General features: G+C 45.2%; 2 protein-coding genes across 3 annotated transcripts in view; one reads left to right on the top strand and one right to left on the bottom strand.

Annotated features, from left to right (window-relative positions):
- appl2 (adaptor protein, phosphotyrosine interacting with PH domain and leucine zipper 2) overlaps positions 1–3,310 on the top strand; it is a 71,869-nt gene extending 68,559 nt beyond the window's left edge. For both annotated transcript variants that reach the window (XM_033039373.1, XM_033039372.1), the window contains one exon: positions 1,228–3,310. In XM_033039373.1, the coding sequence (XP_032895264.1) occupies positions 1,228–1,347 (120 nt within the window). In that variant the 3' untranslated portion in view covers positions 1,348–3,310. The remainder of the gene's footprint in view (positions 1–1,227) is intronic.
- Positions 3,311–9,732: 6,422 nt separating this feature from the next.
- Positions 9,733–22,174, bottom strand: part of washc4 (WASH complex subunit 4) — a 79,314-nt gene continuing 66,872 nt past the window's right edge. Inside the window, 7 exon segments of the mRNA XM_033039371.1 lie at positions 9,733–10,451; positions 12,732–12,831; positions 14,207–14,403; positions 15,409–15,505; positions 17,495–17,642; positions 20,244–20,330; positions 20,919–20,985. Coding sequence (XP_032895262.1) covers positions 10,387–10,451; positions 12,732–12,831; positions 14,207–14,403; positions 15,409–15,505; positions 17,495–17,642; positions 20,244–20,330; positions 20,919–20,985 — 761 coding nt within the window. The 3' untranslated portion in view covers positions 9,733–10,386.

Raw genomic sequence — 22,174 nt, 5'->3', positions numbered from 1 at the left:
AGTGCCCAACCATGTCACTCACCATCCAACCCCTTTCTCTGCCTCTCTCCCGCCCTCCCCTCCCTTTTCATCCACATCCCTGCCTCCAGCTTCACATTTCACTTCTATTCTCTCCTCATCCAACACTGTTGTGTCTCCTTTTCGTCGCAAGCCTTTGTCCTTGCATCTAGCAATCAAACCCACTCATCTGTATCCACCTATCACTCGCCAGGCTTTGTCCCGCCCTCCCGCCTCTTTTCCAGATTTTTCCCCCCTTCTACAATCAGTCTGAAGAAGGGTCCCGACTTGAAACATCACCAATTCAATTATTCTTATATAGTTATATTAAAAATGATTCCAGCTTCTGCAGTTCCTTGTGTCTCCATCTCCTCCGTCAAGCCTTGTGTATTCGAGTAAGGTCACCCCTCATTTTTATAAACTGTCAGGACCACAGATGCAAACTACTGTATTGGCCTCCCCTTCACAGGTCACTGATAGCAGCTCCTTGAAGGTGGGTTCACATCTGACAAGTGAAATATAAGAGTTCAGGGCCAATGTTTTTGCACAGGGTGAACTCAAACTGCTGGGGAATGGTGAGGCTGGATGATGGGAAAATAATGAATAATAGTGCGTCACCAACGTGCGTACCGAAGCAAGTTCAATCCCCAGCAGTCCTTCCAGATGAGATAGAGGTTCACGTGCACCTCCTCTAACCTCATCTATTGCATCCGGTGTTCCTGATATGGGCTCCTGAGACCAGGCGCCGACTCGGTAACAGCTCTGCCCAACCATGGTGCTCAGTCCCGGCATGGTCTACTGGGTCACCATTTTAACTCCCCTTCCCAATCCCACACTGACCTTTCTGCCCTGGACCTCCTCCATTGACAAATTGAGGCCACACACAATCTAGAGGAACAGCACCTCATATTCTGCTTGGATATGAAATTTGAATTCTCTAATTTTAGGTAACTTCTACAAACCGAAACATCACCTCTCCATTTTCTCCAGAGATGCCTGACCCGCTGAGTTACACCAGCATTTTGTCTAAGTTAGAAAGAAATGAGTGTTATGATGTAGCAGGAAATGCCACTCTTCCCATCTCCTGGTCATGGGATCAGAGCTGAATCGGACTCAACGTGTTGGAGAATACCCCCTTGCAGCAAGACAGTCGAGCGTTAGGACAGAATGGAGCGGTCTGTATCTGTAGGAGAATTGCTTTCAGTTTTTTAATGGAAATTTCTGTTGTAGGATCCAGAGGCTTTGGCTGCACTGATGAAGGCGACAGAACTGAGTGCCGATGGCAAATTCTTTCTACTGGGTCAAACGGATAAAGATGAAACAGACGCTTGTTTAGAATCGGAAGCCTAGATCGATGTGAAGTGATGCAGTCTCAGCTAAAAAACATCTGCACTCCCTAACTCCCTTTCCTTCTCCGATCTGACTTTGCTTCAATTTTACACAAGTGAAGCTGTGGGCAAACTATGTGAAGGCCTTTCTTTTCAGCAGGGGATACAGAATCACTATCATTTTACCTGTAATCAGATGAATCACAGCTGATTTACACATTCACTCACACACTTGCATTAATATTTTAAAAGCCTTAGACCAGTCACACTTCAGAGCTTTGAGGAACCCCAGCCTTTTACAGTCAAATAGAAAGATTTGTATTAATGACATCTTTCAAAACCTCATATTCGCAAAGTGCTTTTTACTTTACATTGCAGTGTTGGCTAGATGTGGTGCTAAGATTACAGATCTTACTGTAGGTAAATTAGCCAAGTTAACCCCAAAAAAGTATATTACAATCGGCTACATATTTAACCTGTGTGTGTATAATTGTGTGTGTGTGACAGGTTTTTGCAGGATAGCAATCTGTGATAAAGCTGGAGTACTAACCCTGGAGTATTATGTTCAGTTAAGTTAAATACATCAGTATTCTTGGTTAGATGCATCCTGGAATTTTAAACATTGATTGATGACATGTCCTCTTGAGTAAGGAGTGTGATTTTCACATCTGCACAGGACAATGTTCTCATTTACTCACTTACAAGCTATGCGTTAAAGAGACTTTAATCACACAAAGGGGAAGGGTTACATTTGACATTGTTGGGACTAGATTCACAATACTGAGAACATTGTTGGTCTCCAAGGAGCTGGGAACAGTTGAAGAAAGGCAGGTGATACAGACCTTGTGTCAGTGGGTGGGAGAAGAGTGAATACTGGCATATTTATAATTGTAATATAGTTGTACATGTGGAGGGGCGGCAGGCTAGGAGGACAGGAGGTGAGGAGCAACTTTAGAGAGGTGTATAAAACCATGACAGGAACGATAGGGTGAATGCATAGTCTTTTACCTGGGGAATCAATGGGTGAGAGGGGAAAGTATTAATAGGAACATGAGGGAGAACGTCTTCATTCACAGGGTGTGGGGTATATGGAACAGACTGCCACAGGAAGTAGTTGAGGTAGGTGCAATAGCAGCATTTAAAAGACTCTTGATAAGTACGTAGATAGGAAGCCAAGGGAGATACAGGCCAAACGGGACTAGTTTAGATGAGGTGTCTTGGTCGGCATGAATGAGTTGATCAGAAGGGCCTGTTTCCACATTGTATGATGCATGTCCATCCCTCCTCTCAGAGCAGCACCATTTCAATCCTGCCCCCTCACACATTACAGGAAGGGAATAGATTGCTTGAATACACTTACACACAGACCTTTTTGAACTATGATAAACCAAAAACATGTAGATGAGTTCATGACATGTACATACTCCGAACACGTGTTTCTACGCCTTACTTCAGAGAGACTGGACATGGTAGAGTCGAGCATTCTAACTCAGTGCACTGCCAGAACTGTCAGCTTTGGGATATTATTGTAGGACTAATCTTCATGAACTAACTTCATAAAATTGATAACAACGCCTCCCCAACCCAGGAGAACAAGGGCAGGATTACTGCACCCAGAGCACAGCAGAGCTCAGATTCCCTGTCAGGAAGGTGGAGGCGGCAGAAGTTCTCCCTCTTCCACCTCCATTTACAATACAGGTGGATCGAGGCCTAATGTCTGTGTGGCTGTGAGGAACAGTAGTAAGAATAGGGCTGCATGTTTCTGAGCTTTCCACAAACATTGCACCTCCAAACAGATGTGACATTGCACAGCAGGTGTAAATAACTGCCACTAATGTATGAGGCGTGCCCTAGTATTGCGGCTTTATTTCTGGTCATATCTACTGATGGACCCACAAATTGCTGCTAATGCAACCTCTAAAACATTGCAAATAAGATTGATATTTTGCTTTTTGTGGATAATAAACAGAAATCTAGAAATTAAACAGTGGTACACAAATTATTACTAACAATATCAGTTTTGTTTAAGTGATATAAAGCCCTTATAATTCTGTTTATTCCAATCAATGGTCCAATGACATGATGGTGAGCAAAGCAGAACAATTTACTGTCAACCGTATCAGCGAGACCAAGCGCAGACTGGGCCAACGATTCGCTGAACACCTTCGCTCAGTCCGCCCCGGCCTACACCATCTCCTAGTTGCCAAACACTTTAACACTCCCTCCCATTCTGTTCTCCACTGTCAGAGTGAGGCCATACACTAAAGTCCTCACCATCCTTCCTGTTGGGGTCCTGCAGAAATGGATGCATTTCCATAACTCCAGAGAACATTGGCATTGTACTTGCTGTCCTTGTACCATCAGCACGTTGCAGATGAGAGATGATCGCAGTAGTAGCATGTGGAGCTGCTACAACCCAAGTTTCATCGTGACCTCGGGTGACCTGGAGTTTGCACATTCTCTTAGACTGGGTGGGGTTTCTTACAAGATGCTCCGGTTTCCACCCACATCTCAAAGATATACGGGTAGATAACGTGTTGGAGCAGAATAAGGCCATTCGGCCAATCAAGTCTACTCCTTCAGACTGGGAAAGATGTTTTATTTGCGGGTTATCTAGGAATCAAGTATTGTAGAGTGGGACTGGCATGTGTACTGCAACAAGGGTGAAATGGCTGAGCAGGTTTGCAGTGACAATGGTGAGATGTATGGCGATGGACCACTGGGTTCATAAGTTCCAGGAGCAGAATTGGCCCATCAAGTCTACACCACCATTCAATCACGGCTGATCCATCTTTTCCACTCAACCCCATTCTCCTGCCTTCGCCCCATAACTCCGTACTGAACAATAGCATTGATTGCTGTAAATTGTCGCTGTGTGCAGCCACATGGTCGGAATAGTGCGAGGGAGAGATGTCAATGTGAATGGGGAGGGAATAACATGCTTGATTGTTGGCGTAGAGCCAGTGGCTTGTTTCTCTACCACATGACCACGGGCCAAAACTCCCAACACTGCATCCCGTATTCTGGTAACTCCTGTGGACTCATGTACAGGTCTACAAAATATACAGTCATAGAGCGATACAGTGTGGAAACAGGCCCTTCGGCCCAACTTGCCCACATCGGCCAACATGTTCCAGCTACACTAGTCCCACTTGCCTGCGCTTGGTCCATATCCCTCCAAACCTGTCCTATCCATGTACCTGTTCTAACTGTTTCTTAAATGCTGGGATAGTTCCTGCCTCAACTACCTCATCTGGCAGCTTGTTCTATACACGCACCACCCTGTGTGTGGAAAAAGTTACCCCTCAGATTCCTATAAAAACTTTTCCCTTTCACCTTGAACCTACGTTCTCTGGTCAACGATTCCCCTACTCTGGGCAAGAGACTCTGCATCTACCCTATCTATTCCTCTCATGATTTTATACACCTCTATAAGATCACCCCTCATCCTCCTGCACTGCAAGGAATCGAGACCCATCCTATTCAACCTCTCTCTATAGCTCACACCCTCTAGTCCTGGCAACATCCTGGACAGGAAGTGTCACAGCTGGCGTCCTGGTGCCATCGCAACAACCTGAAGCTCAATGCTCTTAAGATAGTGGAATTGATTGGAGACTTTAGGAGAGCTCCCCATTCCTCCCCTCCCCTCCCCCCCCCCCCCCCCTCACCATCAACAACACCACAGTCACATCTGTGGAGTCTTTTAAGTTCCTGGGAATCATCATCTCCAGTATGGGGGGGGGGGGCTACCATCGACTCCACAGTCAAAAAGGTACAACAGAGGATGTACTTCCTGCGGCAGCTGAAGAAACACAATCTGCCACAGGTAATGATGGTTCAATACACAGCGCTACAGACTTGGCGCGTAAAGGTAATATGCTGGTTTGACACGTAAAGGTTCAAACAGCTGTCGGCTAACGTGTGGGAATTTAAACAAAGAGCTGTCGGCCGCAGCACTATGGGCTTTAAACTTTCCTCCATCCTACTGTCTTTCTCCTCAGTAAATACAGAGAAGAAATACTCATCGAGGACCTTGCCCATCTCCACACAGAGGTGACCGCTTTTATTCCTGAGAGGTCTCACTCTCCCTCAGAATCAGATTTTATTCGCCAAGTATGTTTTGCAACATACGAGGAATTTCACTGGCCAGGTCAGTCATACAAAGCAACAGACTCAAAAACACATTTTAACATGAACATCCACGACAGTGACTCCTACACATTCCTCACTGTGATGGAAGGCGAAATAAAGTTAAAGTCTCTTCCTTTTGTTCTTCCTCGGTCGAGGGCCTCGAGCCCTTCCTTGACGGGTCGGTCTTGACTCCCGGCAGCCGGCGGTGTTCGGACGTTCCGCGTCGACGTCAGCTCCCTCGCGTCGGAGCTGGTTGAACCTTCTACGGCGTTGGAGCTCCCGACTAGCCTCTCCCGACTAGCCTCTTGATGGTATGTCCGCAAGCCGCGGTGGGATCGATCCCAGGCAAGGGAGCCGCTCCGATGTTAAGTCCGCGCCCCGTGGTGGGGCTCACGACAGTCCGAGGCGGCTCCCAGCTCCAGCGATGGTAGGCCGCATAGCCCGGATAATGTGATCCGATAATTGCTTACATCTCCGGGAAAGTGAAAAAAAGTTTCTCCCGATCCCCTCCCCACATAAAACAAACCGAAGTACATTAAAACAAACTCTTAACAGATGTTAAAAAAAACAAAAAGATGAAAAACGAACAGACTGCTGGCAGGGCAGGCAATCTCCCCGGCGCCCCTAGTTACCCTTTTCCCCGATGTATTTATAAAATATTTTGGGACTGTCCTTAATGTTACCCGCCAGAGCTATCACCTGGCCCTATTTGCTCTTCTGATCTCCTTTTTTAGTTTACTCCTTAGTTCCCAAAACTCCTCCAGGGATGCACTTGATCCCAGAAGCCTATACCTGTCCCATGCATCCTTCTTGTTTTTGACCAACGTCTCAATTTCGCTCACCAGCCAAGCTTCCTTACGTTTGCCTGCTTTGCCCTTCACTCTAACAGGGACGTAAACATCCTGAGTTTTCTTCTGTACACTTTTAAAAACATCCCACTTGGCCGATGTTCCTTTCCCCTCAAATAACCTGCTCCAGTCAACTAGTGCGAGACCTTCTCTCATACCCACAAAGTTGGCCTTACCCCAGTTGAGCATATTAACAGTGTTGCCCTCTCTCGTGTGAGAAAACCCTCCTGATCACTTTTGAGGAATTGCAACCCATTTAAATCCTTCACTCTATGATTTTCCCAGTCTATATTGGGAAAGTTGAAATCCCCTACTACAACAACCTTATTTGACCTGCAGCTGTCTGCAATCTCCCGGCACATTTGTTCTTCTAATTCCCGTTGACTATTCGGAGGTCTGTAGTACACTCCAACAAGGTGACCATCCCTTTCTTGTTCCTCAGCTCCACCCATATAGCCTCACTGGATGTACCGTCTGTAATGTCACCTCTGACCACTGCTGTTACATCCTTGATCTAGAAGATCTAATTAAGACCCAAAATTAATTAGACAACTACTTACCCAATCAATTCAACGGTTGTGATCTAGGCCAACTTACATACCCCTCGGGCCATGGACAGTTTAATTTAGAGATACAGCGCGGAAATAGGCCCTTCGGCCCAGAGCCACACCGACCATACTAGCACTATCCTACACACACTAGGGACAATTTACAATTATACCGAACAGACGAGGTGTCCGAGAGGTTAAGTTGATGGGCTGCTATTCTATTATGCTTCACAAGCGTGGGTTCAAATCCCATCCTCGTCAATAGCAATTGGTTTAGATTGGTTTGTAATCTCATTGGCCCTCCACTCCGCTCTGGACCACTTGGACAACAAAAACTCATGTCAGGCTGTTATTCATTGATTACAACTCAGCGTTTAATACCATCATCCCTCCAAGCTGGTTACCAAGCTCATGGAACTGGGTCTCTGCGCATCCCTCTGCAATTAGATCCTCGACTTCCTCGTTCACAGACCACAGTCTGTCCGTATTGGTGGAAATGTATCATCCTCGATAACAATCAGCACGGGAGCACCTCAAGGCTGCGTGCTCAGCCCCCTGCTGTACTCACTCTATACTCATGACTGCGTAGCTGGATATAGTGCGAACTCCATCATCAAATTTGCCGACAACACCACATTCGTGGGACGAATCACTGATGGTGACGAGTCAGAGTATAGAAGTGAGATCGACCGATTCACCAAATGGTGCCAAGCACAATAACCTGGCCCTCAACATCAGTAAAATCAAGGAACTGATTGTGGACTTTGGAAGGGGTAGGATAGGGACTCACAATCCCATTTATATGGTGGAAAGGGTCAAGAACTTCAAATTCCTGGGCGTGCATATTTCTGAAGATCTTTCCTGGTCCCAGCATACTGATGCAATTATAAAGAAAGCCCATCAGCGTCTCTACTTCCTGAGAAGATTACGGAGAGTCGGTATGTCAAAGAGGACTCTCTTGAACTTCTACAGGTGCACAGTAGAGAGCATATTGACTGGCTGCATCGTGTCCTGGTTCGGCAACTTGAGCGTCCAGGAGCGGAAAAGAATGCAGAAAGTTGTGACCACTGCCCAGTCCATTATCGGCTCCGACCTCCCCACCATCGAAGGGATCTATCGCAGTCGCTGCCTCAAAAAGGCTGCCAACATCATCAAGGACCCACACACTCATCTCTCCGCTGCCATCAGGTAGAAGGTACAGGAGCTTGAAATCTGGTACATCCAGGTTCAGGAACAGCTTCTTCCCCACAGCCATTAGGCTATTAAACTCGCCATCAAACTCTGAATTATAATAGCCTATTACACTTTATCTGTTTATTTATGCGTATACATCTGGTCTATGCTATATAGACACACTGAACTGTTCTGTATTTATGCCTACAATATTCTGTTGTGTTGCAGCAAGCAAGAATGTTATTGTCCTATCTGGGACACATGACAATAAACTCTCTTGACTTGACTCTAATGGGGTGTCATCATCGACTGGGGCGGCACGGTGGCACAGCGGTAGAGCAGCGCCAGAGATCCGGGTTTTATCCTGACTACTAGCACTTGTCTGCACGGAGTTTGTACCTTCTCCCCGTGACCTGCGTGGGTTTTCTTTGAGATATTCGGTTTCCTGCCCACCTCCAAGGACGTGCAGGTAAAAATAATGTTCATTGGCTTGGTATAAATGTAAAATTGTCCCTAGTGTGTGTAGGGGAGTGTTAATGTGCGGGGATCGCGGTTCGGCGCGGACTCAGTGGGCCGAAGGGCCTGTTTCCCAGCTGTATCTCTAAACTAAACAAACGTATCCCTCAGCCCATGGTCAGTTCTCAGGACGGAACCCACGTACCTCATGTGGTGTCTCTACTGCTCAAACTATGACAAGTGAGGACAAAATTTCTGTGGTGCAACATCTGTCAGTGCCAAGGGTGTTGGACTGGAGAGCTTCAACCTGTATAATGAAGCACCAGATGACACAAAGTTGTGTACACTGAAAAATGCACATGGGGTCATTTAACTGCACATTCATACTTTATTTTGAAAGTAGCAAAACATGTTTGAAGCTGATCAAACAGTTTTGTTTGATCCAATATTCCTGAGGTTTACATCATGCTCCCAACTCGCAAGTGGGGAGCTGGGAACTGTGGTAGGTAACACACACTTACAAAGCTACATTTAGCATGTTTCACCAAGTAGTAACATACGGGGAGACATTATCAAAGACCTAGGGACTCATCAAAATCCTTCAACACGTTGATTTTGTTCAACCACTTGCCAGAATCCCTTGCTAGGACTAGAGGGTGCTGTAGGGAGATGCTGAGTAGGCCGAGACTCTATTCCTTGGAGCACAGGAGGATGAGGGGTGATCTGAAAGAGGTGTATAAAATTACGAGTGGAATATATTGGGTAGACGCAGTATCCTGCCCAGAGTAGGAAAATTAAGGACCTGAGGAAATAGGTTATGGTGAAGGGGAAAAGATTTAATAGGAATTCAGAGGGGTAACTTTTGTGTATGGAACAAGCTGCAGAGGAGCTAGGTGAGGCAGGGATTATCGCAACATTTAGGAAACAGTTATAGACAGGTACATGGATAGGACAGGTTTGCTGAGTTTCTCCAGCATTTTTGTGTAACATGGATAGGACAGGTTTGGAGGCATATGGGCCAAACGTGGGAAGGTGGGACTAGTGTAGATGGGACATGTTGGTTGGTGTGGGCAAGTTGGGCTGAAGGACCTGCTTCCACACTCTATGCAATTTGCATATCTGGAGTCTTGTTCTGCATAATGTGGTCCCTGTGGAATGAAGTTGACTTGATGGCCAAGAGGGGTAGCTGTTGCATCCCTTCATTGGTACAGGATGAAAGCGACAGATTCAACTGACAACGGCACCATTTCATAGCAACACAAATTCTGGAGCTTTAATGAACACAAGGTTGAAACAAAGCAGCAGCCAGCCAGCCCTCCCAACTGCCGACGTGCATTCCCAAACTGGACCAAATAACAAGTGCTCCTTTTAATAAAACAATTTGCTCAAGGTGACATGATTTGCAGCCTCAACATTCTTTATTCTGTAAGGCACAATTCTACAAAACAATATGCAAACAGGCAAAACCTGGCACAATCGTTGCGTGGAGCCACAGCTCAATCTCACCACACAAACACATTGCTACTCCGTTCAATCCTGACCCTGGTATTAAATTCCACAGGACCAGTCAGCCAGCATCAGGCACAACCAAACAAGGACAAATCCAATAGGGAAGTAGATTCCACATGAACAATGGTTTTTGTGAACAATGGTTTCCCTGTCTCAGCCTGAATGGAGCCCTTCACACTACGCCAGGCACTAGTGACCAGAGTCTAACTCTGGGCCAGTCCCTCTGATGGCAGTAACCCAGGCAAAGGTTCAAGGACAGCAAACAACCCACATGAAAGTGTCAGCTGTGTTACAAAAGCAGCCAAAATAAACAATGCGAGGCACGAAGAGGGTGAAAGGAACACAGGAAGGTGCAGCGAGACAAGACTGGGTTCACTCTGATCACGGTGCCCAACTTCATTTCATGGCGGACTCTGGAGACAAATTATTTGCATTGCCGTTGCCTGGTTTCAGCGTTTCGTCTGAAGAAAGCAAATAACAAATTTTGGTGAAGATTAGAAAACAATTTCTATTCCAATATTACACAATACACTGATACACAGTGTGCTCCACTCCTAACAGTATTAACCCAAATCTAGACAGTTTAGTTTACAGATACAGCACTGAAACTGGCCCTTCGGCCCGCCGAGTCCGCACCGACCAGCAATCCCCGCACACTAACACTATCCTACACACACTAGGGACGATGTACAATTTTAGCAAACCTATTAACCAACGTATATGTCTTTGGAGTGTGGGCGGAAACCAGAGCACCCGGAGAAAACCCACGCAGGTCACGGGGAGAACATACAAACTCCGTACAGACAGCAGTCGTAGTCGGGATCTCCTTAATCTGGTCATCTGTAACCTGGGGAGCCCTGTATACTGCAGTTCATCTCAGAGTCCTAGAGTGATACAGTGTGGAAACAGGCCCTTCGGCCCAACTTGCCCACACCAGCCAACAATGTCTTAGCTACCCTAGTCCCACTGGCCTGCAATTGGTCCATAACCCTCCAAACCTGTCCTATCCATGTATCTATCCAACTGTTTCTTAAACGATGGGATAGTCCCAGCCTCAACTACCTCCGCTGGCAGCTTGTTCCATCCACCCACCACCCTCTGTGTGAAAAAATTACCCCTCGGATTCTTATTAAATCTTTTCCCCTTCACCTTAAACCTATGTCCTCTGGTCCTCATTCCCCTACTCTGGGTAAAAGACTGTGCATCTACCCGATCTATTCCTCTCATGATTTTGTATACTTCTATAAGATCTCCCCTCATCCTCGTACGCTCCAAGGAATAGAGACCCAGCCTACACAATCTCTCCCTATAGCTCACACCCTCTAGTCCTGGCAGCATCCTCGTAAATATTTTCTGAACCCTTTCAAGTTTGACAATATCTTTCCCATAACATGGTGCCCAGAACTGAACACAATATTCTAAATGCAGTCTCACCAACGTTTTATACAACTGCAACTCATTTGGTGTTGGTTTGCTGATTGAGAAATATTAAATATCTAACTTTCCTTATTGCTGGGATACTGCCATGGCCCACTATCACATCATTTCACCGTGCCACACTGCAAGTGTACAAGTGCACCAGGAGGAGCCATCTTGGTGAACGGCTGCTAGCCAGCAGCCGTCCGTTTTAAATCCGTTTTTTTTATAGTTTTTACTGAGTCCTGTTTTTTGTTTGTAGGGGATATGGTCTTTTTAATGTGGGGGGTAGGTGTAAACCTAATTTCTAGGTCCCTACCTGGTCGGTGAGGCAGCTTCTTCTCCGGGCTGCCCGTCGATCCGTCCTCGTGGCCTACCTGCGGGCTTGGAGCGCCGTTTCCTGGCGGGAACCGCCCAGCACCTCGGCCTCGGCGGCGGCACAGCATTGGAGCGCTGGAGCGGAGCGGGCGATCCCTTGCCTGGGTCGCCGCGCTGGAGCGACGCGCTGGAGCTCTGGCGAGCTGGACCGCCGAGAGCAACAACTCCGGGCTGCGGGCTGCGGGCTGCGGAGCGGAGAGGAGGCGCCGACTTCAACAACGGGAGCCTGGGAGCTCCAAACCGACGCGGCCTTGTCGGCTTCGGCAGCCGCGGGCTCCAACCAGGAAGCGGCCGTTCCAAGTGGCCCAGCCGCCGAAAGGACTCTCCCGACGCCGGGGCAAGACCACCCGGTGAGAACGGCCAGGGACATCGGGCCTCCGTAGAGGCAATTGCGGTGGCCTCAATAGGCCTGACTTTGGGGTGAACATGGGGTGGGGACTGGACATTGTGCCTTCTCCCACAGTGCTATCCACTGTGGGGGGATGATTTTTTTTTGTCTAACTGTAGTCTTGTAGGTCTGTGTCCAAGATGGCTGCCGTGAAGGGAGAGTGGACGCTGGCACGAATTGGTTGCCGCTGCTCTCTCTTCACACTGTGTTTTTGATTTTCTGTTTTTGGATTGAATTCTGTTTTTAATTTGTGTCTCTGTGATGTCTTTATTATTTGTTATATTCCGATTATATGTTATTCCGATTAAATGTCTATTATTGTTATGTCTGTATTCTTTCTTTATGTGCTGCACGGAGAGGACGCTGGCGCTGTTTGTTCGCCGCTTCTCCGTTTGCTATTGTCTGTTACTATTGTAAAGCGACTTTGAGTCTTAGAAAAGCGCTATAAAAATAAAATTTATTATTATTATTATTATTATAAGTTAGACAACCCAGTCCAATACCCACAGATCTTTCCCAATGGTCATGAGACATTAATATATTCATGTTGAACACTTACCTTCTTTCTCTTTCTCCTCCTGGCTTTCTTCAGCTGCTGTCTGATCTCCTCGAAAGAAAATCCTGGCACTGCTCAGTGAGAAATACAGCAGCTCGAACTCCTGGACACAGAAACCAGTGGAGTCAACATCGTGACCGAGAAGCATTTCTCCTGACTCCCACTATTCACACCAGTTCAACCAATTTCACAAGCAACAAGGCTTTACGCTAAAGCATGAGGAAGCCTTTACCCATCTGCAGCTAACTGTTCTGTCACGTTACAACTACTGTTTGGGGGTAATGGGAGATTACTTTCATCTTAGTTGTCACCATATCAATGATTTGGATCGGAACGTACGTGGTAGGGTTAGCAAGTTTGCAGATGACATTAAAGTAGGTGGTATTGTAGATAGTGAAGATGGTTGTCAAAAATCACAGCAGGTGGGTTGAGGAATGGTTGGGCAAGTGGGCTGGGGAATGGTTGGGCAGGTGGGCTGGGGAATGGTTGGGCAGGTGGGCTGGGGAATGGTTGGGCAGGTGGGCTGGGGAATGGTTGGGCAGGTGGGCTGGGGAATGGTTGGGCAGGTGGGCTGGGGAATGGTTGGGCAGGTGGGCTGGGGAATGGTTGGGCAGGTGGGCTGGGGAATGGTTGGGCAGGTGGGCTGGGGAATGGTTGGGCAGGTGGGCTGGGGAATGGTTGGGCAGGTTGGCTGGGGACTGGTTGGGCAAGTGGGCTGGGGAATGGTTGGGCAGGTGGGCAGGAGAATGGTTGGGCAGGTGGGGACTGGTCAACGGAATTTAATACAGAGAAATGCGAGTCGTTGCATTTTGGAAAGTCTAACATGGCACATTGGCCTTCATCAGTCAGAGCAATGAGTATAGAAGTTGGGAGATCATGTTGCAGTCGTATAAGACGTTGGTGAGGCCACATTGAGAGTATTGTGTTCAGTTTGGGGCACCATGTTATCGGAAAGATGTTGTTAAGCTGGAAAGGGTACAGAGAAGATTTATGAGAATGTTGCTAGGACGTGAGGGCCTGAGCTATTGGGAGAGGTTGAGTAGGCTGGGACTCTATTCCTTGGAGCACACAAGGATGAGGGTGATCTTATAGAGGTGCACAAAATCATGAGAGGAATTCATTGGGTAGAAGCAGAGAGTCTCTTGCCCAGAGTAGGGGAATCGAGAACCAGAGAACAGAGGTTTAAGGTGAGGGGGGAAAGGTTTAATAGGAACCCGAGGGGAATTATTTTTTTTACACAAATGGAACGAGCTGCCAGAGGAGATAGTTGTGGCAAGTACTATCGCAACATTTAAGAAACATTTTGACAAGTACATGGATAGGATAGGTTTAGAGGGATACGAGGCAAATGCATGCATGTGGGACTCGTATACATGGGGCACACCGACCGGTGTGGGCAAGTTGGGCAGAAGGACCTGTTTCCAAGCTGTATAACTCTAAATATACTGAAACGTTATTTAATGGGAGCAGTTCAATACCTGTAAATAAATCTCCAAACGCTTTTGGGTTAGATTCATGGTTTGCATGAGCTTTTCATCCTGATTAGTTGACTGAACATTTTGCTGTTTGACAATTGCATGCTTTTCTTTCAAGTACTTCTCCCTCACGGACTGAAACCAGTGCAATGAGTCAAACTCCTGATATTGATCCAGCAGTTTGAGAATGTAGGCAATACCTGGAACAATTAAAACAGAGAGCGTGCCGTGAATACATCAAAGCAGGACAATAATTTCAATGGCCTCAACACATCGTATGATCGGAACTCTGAAGCAATTGAGGGCCGGAGAAGTCTGAATATCCTGGAGGGCCTCACCTTGAAAAACTAATGGTAATGCACACCAGCCCAAGTGACAAAGAAAATGGTGCCCCCCTCCAATTAGTGCTGCAGCTAAACATTTAAATTAGCCCCCTCATTGTATCTGACACAACTTTCCCAACAAATGCAGAGCAAAGCGTTAATGAGATGAAGGAGCAAGGTGGGTTGTTTAGAGAGTAGCAGTCTGTGAATGCAAGTGGTTTAGGGAAGGACAACTGGCTCTATACAATAGTTGCAGCTTGGAGAAGTTGTGTCATTCTCCACGTAGCTTAAAAAGGGAACTTGCCTATGATGCAAGTTGATAAAAATGACTGGTAGCATCCTGGCTCCAGTCTTGACTGGAGGTCCAATGCCACACAAGTCTCATTCAAACCTCCAGTTGCACTCTGTGCAGAAGTATGAACACACATTGCCATTTGCATTAGTCTAGCACCTTTGAATATCTAGATACAAAGTGTAGAATAGAGTCTAAGAGGCATCTTTAGTTTAGTTTAGTTTAGAAATACAGCGCAGAAACAGACCCTTTGGCCCATCGAGTCCACCCCGTATACTAGCACTATCCTGTACACCAGGGACAATTTACATTTTTTTTTACTAAAACCAATGAACATACAAAATTTTAGGTTCTTGTTCCAGGACATCAAAACTACCTGCAACATTGACTGCACTAGTTGAATGGGTTTGGTTCCTGAGCTCTAGATTGCTGTTCCTTTTTGTTAATCATAGGTCTTTCTTGTTAATCAACACAAAACCCTTGACTTGACCTTGACAATCCTTCAGTCTTTAGTAAAGGGAGTACCAAGGAATATGTCAATGCTAAATCAGTGATTACAAACAAACATCAAATGATATATTCTGACCAACCCATTGCAAACCCATCATCGGTGAATGCAGCTCCAAATTTATTCTTCTTATTCAATTTCTCCTTGCAGCTTATCGAGTGATCGACAAAATTCAAAGTCTGGAAAGAACCAGGCACAATCATTAATGTATAGAGAACAGAAAATAAAATTAACAACTGTTAGACTTAATCTATTAGCTACAATGACTTGTGTTTTCCAAACAAGATTTAGGAAGGTCATTATCTTATTAAACTCTTTGCAATTTTTGGAAAAGTCCTCCCCTGCACTGCAACAGTGGCATTTGTCCTTAAGTTACAGAACAAACGTAAATCAGAGACAGCACTTCAAGGCTTGTGAATTGAAATTTAATGAACAAAAGTCTGGATTTCAGAAAAGGCGCTGATTTAGCATGGACGATCAGGCTGCGTTAACATTCAGCAAGGAAATCTGCTGCTCCCTTTTGATTTGGTTGTTGATACGATGTGGACATTGCCAGCAAGGACAGCATCTCTGGTGCATATGGTATACACTGTCAGGAGTGGACAGAATGAATATATATTATAGTATACAGTAAAGCAGACTTTTTTTCTGGATAGCGTTGAGCTACGAGTGTTTAATTTAGTTTAGAGATACACTGCGGAAACAGGCCCTTTGGCCCACTGAGTTTGCACCGACCAGCAATCCCTGTACACTAACACTATCCTATGTATACACAAGGAACAAATTACAATTATACCAAGCCATTTGACCTACAAACCTGTACGTCTTTGGAGTGTGGGAGGAAACAGGAGAACCTGGGGAAAACCCACGCTGTCACGGGGAGAACGTACAGACTCCAGGCAGCAACTCTACCGCTGCGCCATTTGCCGCTTTGTTGTTGGAACTAAACTCATCCATTCAAATGGAAGGTCCCATGAGCTAGAGGACTTGTCAAGACACCTGGGATTCAAACACCTTTATTAGAGGAGTGTCTTCTTGCCTGACTGATTGCCACAAAGAGCTTGCAGAGATTGGAAACTGATGGACTGAGCGGGCAAGTAGTGGGCATATGGTAATAGTGTGGGAAAGGGAGAGGTTTAGAACAAATTGTATTATTATTAACTTGCTTGCTATTAAAACAAAGAAAACTAGAAAAGGTGGCTCACCACTGGCAGGCCAAGGATAACTAATGCTGAGCTTGCCACTGATGCCCACATCCTACAAAGAAATAATAACACCTCTTGGTAACTATCTATGTAAAGATCATGTGTACACATCTTGGAACAGATGATCCCCACATTTAGTTTTAGTTTAGAGATACAGCATGAAAATAGGCCCCTCGGCCCATCGAGTCCAAGCTGACCATCCATCACCCGTGCACGAATCCTCTGTTATCCCACTTGCGCATTCTACACACTAGGGGCAATTTACCAAAGCCAATGGACCTATAAACCTGCACGGCTTTGGAGTGTGGAAAGAAACCGGAGCACCTGGAGAAAACCCGCATGGTCACAGGGAGAACGTACAAACTTATTAGATAGCACCCGTAATCAGTATTGAACTAGAACCTCTGGCACTATCGCTGCGTCACTGTGTCACCTCAAGGCCATTCGGGTTATGGAAATTCACCCTTACACAATTTACATGTCATTACACAAAATGTGAGCTACAGTATAAAATTCACTCTCAGATTTTGTGTGAAAAAGGGTAAATGAATCAATACAAAATATACTCTATTTTTTCCCCAACATACATTTGCGACATGACTTGGCGTTATTGCAAATTACGATACAGCCCATTGTGTGGGCACACAACCCCCTTCAACACCCGTCGCTCAGAGCCACCACGTTTTGTGATCAATGGTGGCAATCCTGCTCTCACTATTTCCAGTGTCCTTAAAATACAGAGAAACCCCGGAGTATCAACCACTTCCTTACTGTGCATTTTGCAAATGAACTGTACATACAATTCAAACTTGCACTGCAGAAGCAAGGGCAGAATGTATAACTAGGTGTGGATGTGACAAGTGTATGTCCTGTTCTAATGATCCTTCTGCAGCTTCATGCTATTGCACATGGAGTTATATCAGACAGTGCAAAGGTGTAAAAACAGATGGACAAGCATCGTACCAGCGGTGGAACAATGATGTAGAAGTTCCGTAGGTGCATATTTTTAGAGCTGCGAAATTCAGGGGAAAATACATCGACCAGCATCTTGAAATATTCAGTGCCTTCTGCAGAGTTTCTGGTGAGATCAGTGAGCACAGAGTCCAGCTGTCTAATATGAAAAAACAAAATTACAAATTAATCAGGTCTAGAAATTCAATCAAATCACAAAACAAACTGTGGAAAACAGGTTCAGATCAGCTGAATTATGTACACGTAGAGCAAAAAAAGATAAGAGAGCTTAGTAACGGTGTCAGGACAACTTCTCCTTCAATGTCAACAAGACAAACGAGTTAGTTATTGACTTCTGCAAGTGGTGGAATATATGTCGCAATCAGATTCAATGGTGCCAAAGTGGAAATGATTGTGAGAGCTTCAAATTCCTTGACATTAATATTACCAATGATCTACAGTGTCCTCTATAATGTTTGAGACAAAGACTATTCATTTATTTATTTGCCTCTCTACTACACAATTTGGGATTTTTAAAAGAGAAAAAAAATGTGGTTAAAGTGCATATTGTCAGATTTTAATAAAGGCCATTTTTATACATTTTGGTTTCACCATGTAGAATTTACAGCAGTGTTTAAACAGTCCCCCCATTTCAGGGCACCATAATGTTTGGGACACAGCAATGTCATGTAAATGAAAGTAGTCATGTTTAGTATTTTGTTGTATATCCTTTGCATGCAATGACTGCTTGAAGTCTGCGATTCATGGACATCACCAGTTGCTGGGTGATGCTCTGCCAGGCCTGTATTGCAGCCATCTTTAGCCTATGCTTGTTTTGGGGGCTAGTCCCCTTCTGTTTTCTCTTCAGCACAAAAAAGGCATGCTCAATTGAGTTCAGATCAGGTGATCGACTTGGCCACTCAAGAATTGACCATGCTTTAGCTTTGAAAAACTCCTTTGTTGCTTTAGCAGTATGTTTGGGATCATTGTCTTGCTGTAGAATGAACAGCCGGCCAATGAGTTTTGAGGCATTTGTTTGAACTTGAGCAGATAGGATGTGTCTATACACTTCAGAATTCATTATGCTACTACCATCAGCAGTTGTATCAACAATGAAGATAAGTGAGCCAGTACCTTCAGCAGGATACATGCCCAGGCCATAACACCCCCACCACCATGTTTCACAGATGAGGTGGTATGCTTTGGATCTTGGGCAGTTCCTTCTCTCCTCCATACTTTGCTCTTGCCATCACTCTGATATAAGTTTATCTTCGTCACATCTGTCCACAAGACCTTTTTCCAGAACTGTGGTTGCTCTTTTAAGTTCTTCTTGGCAAACTGTAACCTGGCCATCCTATTTTTGCGGCTAACCAGTGTTTGCATCTTGCAGTGTAGCCTCTGTATTTCGGTTCATGAAATCACTGACAAATCCACACCTGACCCCTGTTTCTGATCTGTCGGACAGGTGTTTGGGGGGGGGGGTTTCTTTATTATACAGAGAATTCTTCTGTCATCAGCTGTGGAGGTCTTCCTTGGCCTGCCAGTCCCTGCGATTAGTAAGCTCACCAGTGTTCTCTTTCTTCTTAATGATGTTCCAAACAGTTGATTTTGGTAAGTCTAGGGTTTGGCTGATGTCTCTAACAGTTTTATTATTGGTTCTCAGTCTCATAATGGCTTTCATGGTGATAAACAGCAATAAAAGTTTCCCAATGTGATGTAAAGACTGGAGGGAATATTAGGTGCTGAGAGTTCTGCATTAAGGAGGCAATTAAACACACCTGAGCAATTCCAAACAACTGTGAGGCCATGTGTCCCAAACATTATGGTGCCCTGAAATGGGGGGGACTATGTATAAACACAGCTGTAATTTCTACATGGTGAAACCAAAATGTATAAAAAATGGCCTTTAATAACATCTGACAATGTGCACTTTAACCACATGTGATTTTTTCTATTACAAATCTCAAATTGTGGAGTACAGAGGCAAATAAATAAATGACATTTTTTTGTTCCAAACATTTATGGAGGGCACTGTATCATGGACGAAGCACATTGATGCGATAGCCAAGAAGGTAATCCAATACTTCCTGAGACTGGGGAAATTCGGCACGTCTCCAATGACTCTTACAAACTTCTACCAAAAGTATACTGGCAGGTTGTATCGCAGCTTTGTTTGGGAAAAGCTCTGCCCAAGTCCGTAAGAATTTGCAGATTTGTAGATGTCGCACAGTCTATCACACTGACCAGACTCCCCACCATTGAATCCATCTACACCTCATGCTGCCTCCGAAAAGCAGCCAAAACAAATAAAGATTTGTCCCACTGCTTCTCCCTTCATTCCTCCTTCTCCCTGCTCCTGTGTGACCATAAGTACAAAGCTTGAAAGCACGCACCTGCAGACTCAGGAACAGCTTCTTGCCCTGTTATCAGGCTTCTGAACTTCCATGAGCTAGGATACTGTCTGATTCACATCTACCCCATGGCAGACTGGACTTTGTCTGAGGAACTCTGCACTCTGTCTTCCCCTTTGCTCTACCTAGAGATCTCTACTGGAGATTGACATGATTGTATTTATGTATGATACATGATCTGATTGATGCAAAACAAAGCTTTTCACTGTACCTCAGTATATGTGACAAAAAACCTGAACCTGGGAAGAAAATATGATGGTGACAAAAATTCAGAAATTTACATAGCAGTATGTGGTTTCTATCAAACAAGGTAGGAATTTAAAATCACACCCAGACCCCGTTGACATTACCTGGCAGCTGTCTGAGTTTCCTCAGAAAGTTCTTCTTCTTTCACCAGCTCCTCGAAGTTCACGATGTCCTCCAAATCTGGAACAAACCTAAAACATAACGGAGTCACTACAAACTCCTTGCAGCTTCCAGCATAATTGTACATTGCTTCAATTAAACTTTCAAATTTTCCCACTTTCAAAATTTGGGGCAGCAGAGATCCTGACTACGAGTCCTGCCTGTTCCAAGTTTATACGCTTTCCCTGTGACCTGTGTGGGTTTTCTCCAGGTGTTAACCATATAACAATTACAGCACGGAAACAGGCCATCTCGGCCCTACAAGTCCGTGCCGAACAATTGTTTTCCCTTAGTCCCACCTGCCTGCACTCATACCATAACCCTCCATTCCCTTCTCATCCATATGCCTATCCAATTTATTTTTAAATGATACCAACGAACCTGCCTCCACCACTTCCACTGGAAGCTCATTCCACACCGCTACCACTCTCTGAGTAAAGAAGTTCCGCCTTCCTCCCACACTACAAAGACGTATGGGTTAGTAAGTTAACTGACTTTGGTAAAATGGTAACTTGTCCCTTTTGTGTGTAGGATAGTGTTGGTATACAGGGAGTGCTGGTCAGTGTGGACTCGCCAGCCAAAGGGCTTGTTTTGACGCTGTATCGCTAAACTAAACTAACCTTATAGCATTACTGCAACAATGTAGTCCACCGGATCGTATCATCCGAACGTAGCCCATGGCATTCCCTGAAGCACAATAGATCAACATCCTAGTTATCATGTGCTCTCATAACCAGGAGCATCAACTTGCACTGGCTGCATTTATCTCAACGCTCATTTATAGGGTATAGAGTTTATTTTCCATACATGAACAGTATTGAAATATTAAATGAACCCTCTGTAAAACATGTAAAACACTGTACTGATAGAGACCACTTCTCTCCAATGTGTAGGGAGGACTGCAGATGCTGGTTTAAACTGAAGAAAGACACAAAGCTGGAGTAACTCAGCATGTCAGGGTCACCTGGTACACAAAAATGCTGGAGAAACTCAGCGGGTGCAGCAGCATCTATGGAGCGAAGGAAATAGGCGACGTTTCAGGCCGAAACCCTTCTTCAGACTGATCAGGGTCACCTATTGATTTTCTCCAGTGATGCTGCCTGACCCGCTGAGTTACTCCAGCTTTATGTCCCACCTCTCGCCAATGGTCTGCACCAGAGTTTACACTGCACACAAGCCCAATTTCTCCTTATCCATCCTCATCTTTCTCTGCAAATTCCCCTTAAAAGCACCTTAACTATTCCCATGAGAACGTCTACATTCTCTACATCCCCTGGGTAAAACAACTGCGCCTGAAGTTCTAATATGGTTTATTAACAAATACCTGGATATGATACTTCTGATCCTGCCAGAAGTGGACATATCTTCTATACATGTATCTAACCAATCTAGTCTCTTTCAGCTCATCAAATCTACTATGTCTGAGATTATTTGAGTTTATAAGTTTCTGTATTTTAGACTTTGCAGAGATTGACAAAATCTGTGATCTCCACAACCATATTATACCAGGTATAATGCCTCAACCGTACAAAACATAGGTGTCAGATTCAACTATTTGCTCACAGGAATTGTGCCAGATGTGAATTTTGCACATTCCACTTCTTCCACCGCAACATTTCGTACAACTAGATTATTAAGGGCTTGGACACGCTAGAGGCAGGAAACATGTTCCCGATGTTGGGGGAGTCCAGAACCAGGGACCACAGTTTAAGAAGAAGGAGTAAACCATTTAGAACAGAGACGAGGAAACACTATTTCTCACAGAGAGTGGTGAGTCTGTGGAATTCTCTGCCTCAGAGGGCGGTGGAGGCCGGTTCTCTGGATGCTTTCAAGAGAGCTAGATAGGGCTCTTAAAATAGCGGAGTCAGGGGATATG

Source organism: Amblyraja radiata, chromosome 21, assembly GCF_010909765.2.
Source record: "Amblyraja radiata isolate CabotCenter1 chromosome 21, sAmbRad1.1.pri, whole genome shotgun sequence".
Taxonomy (NCBI): Eukaryota; Metazoa; Chordata; class Chondrichthyes; order Rajiformes; family Rajidae; genus Amblyraja; species Amblyraja radiata.
This window is presented reverse-complemented; position numbering and strand designations above follow the sequence as displayed.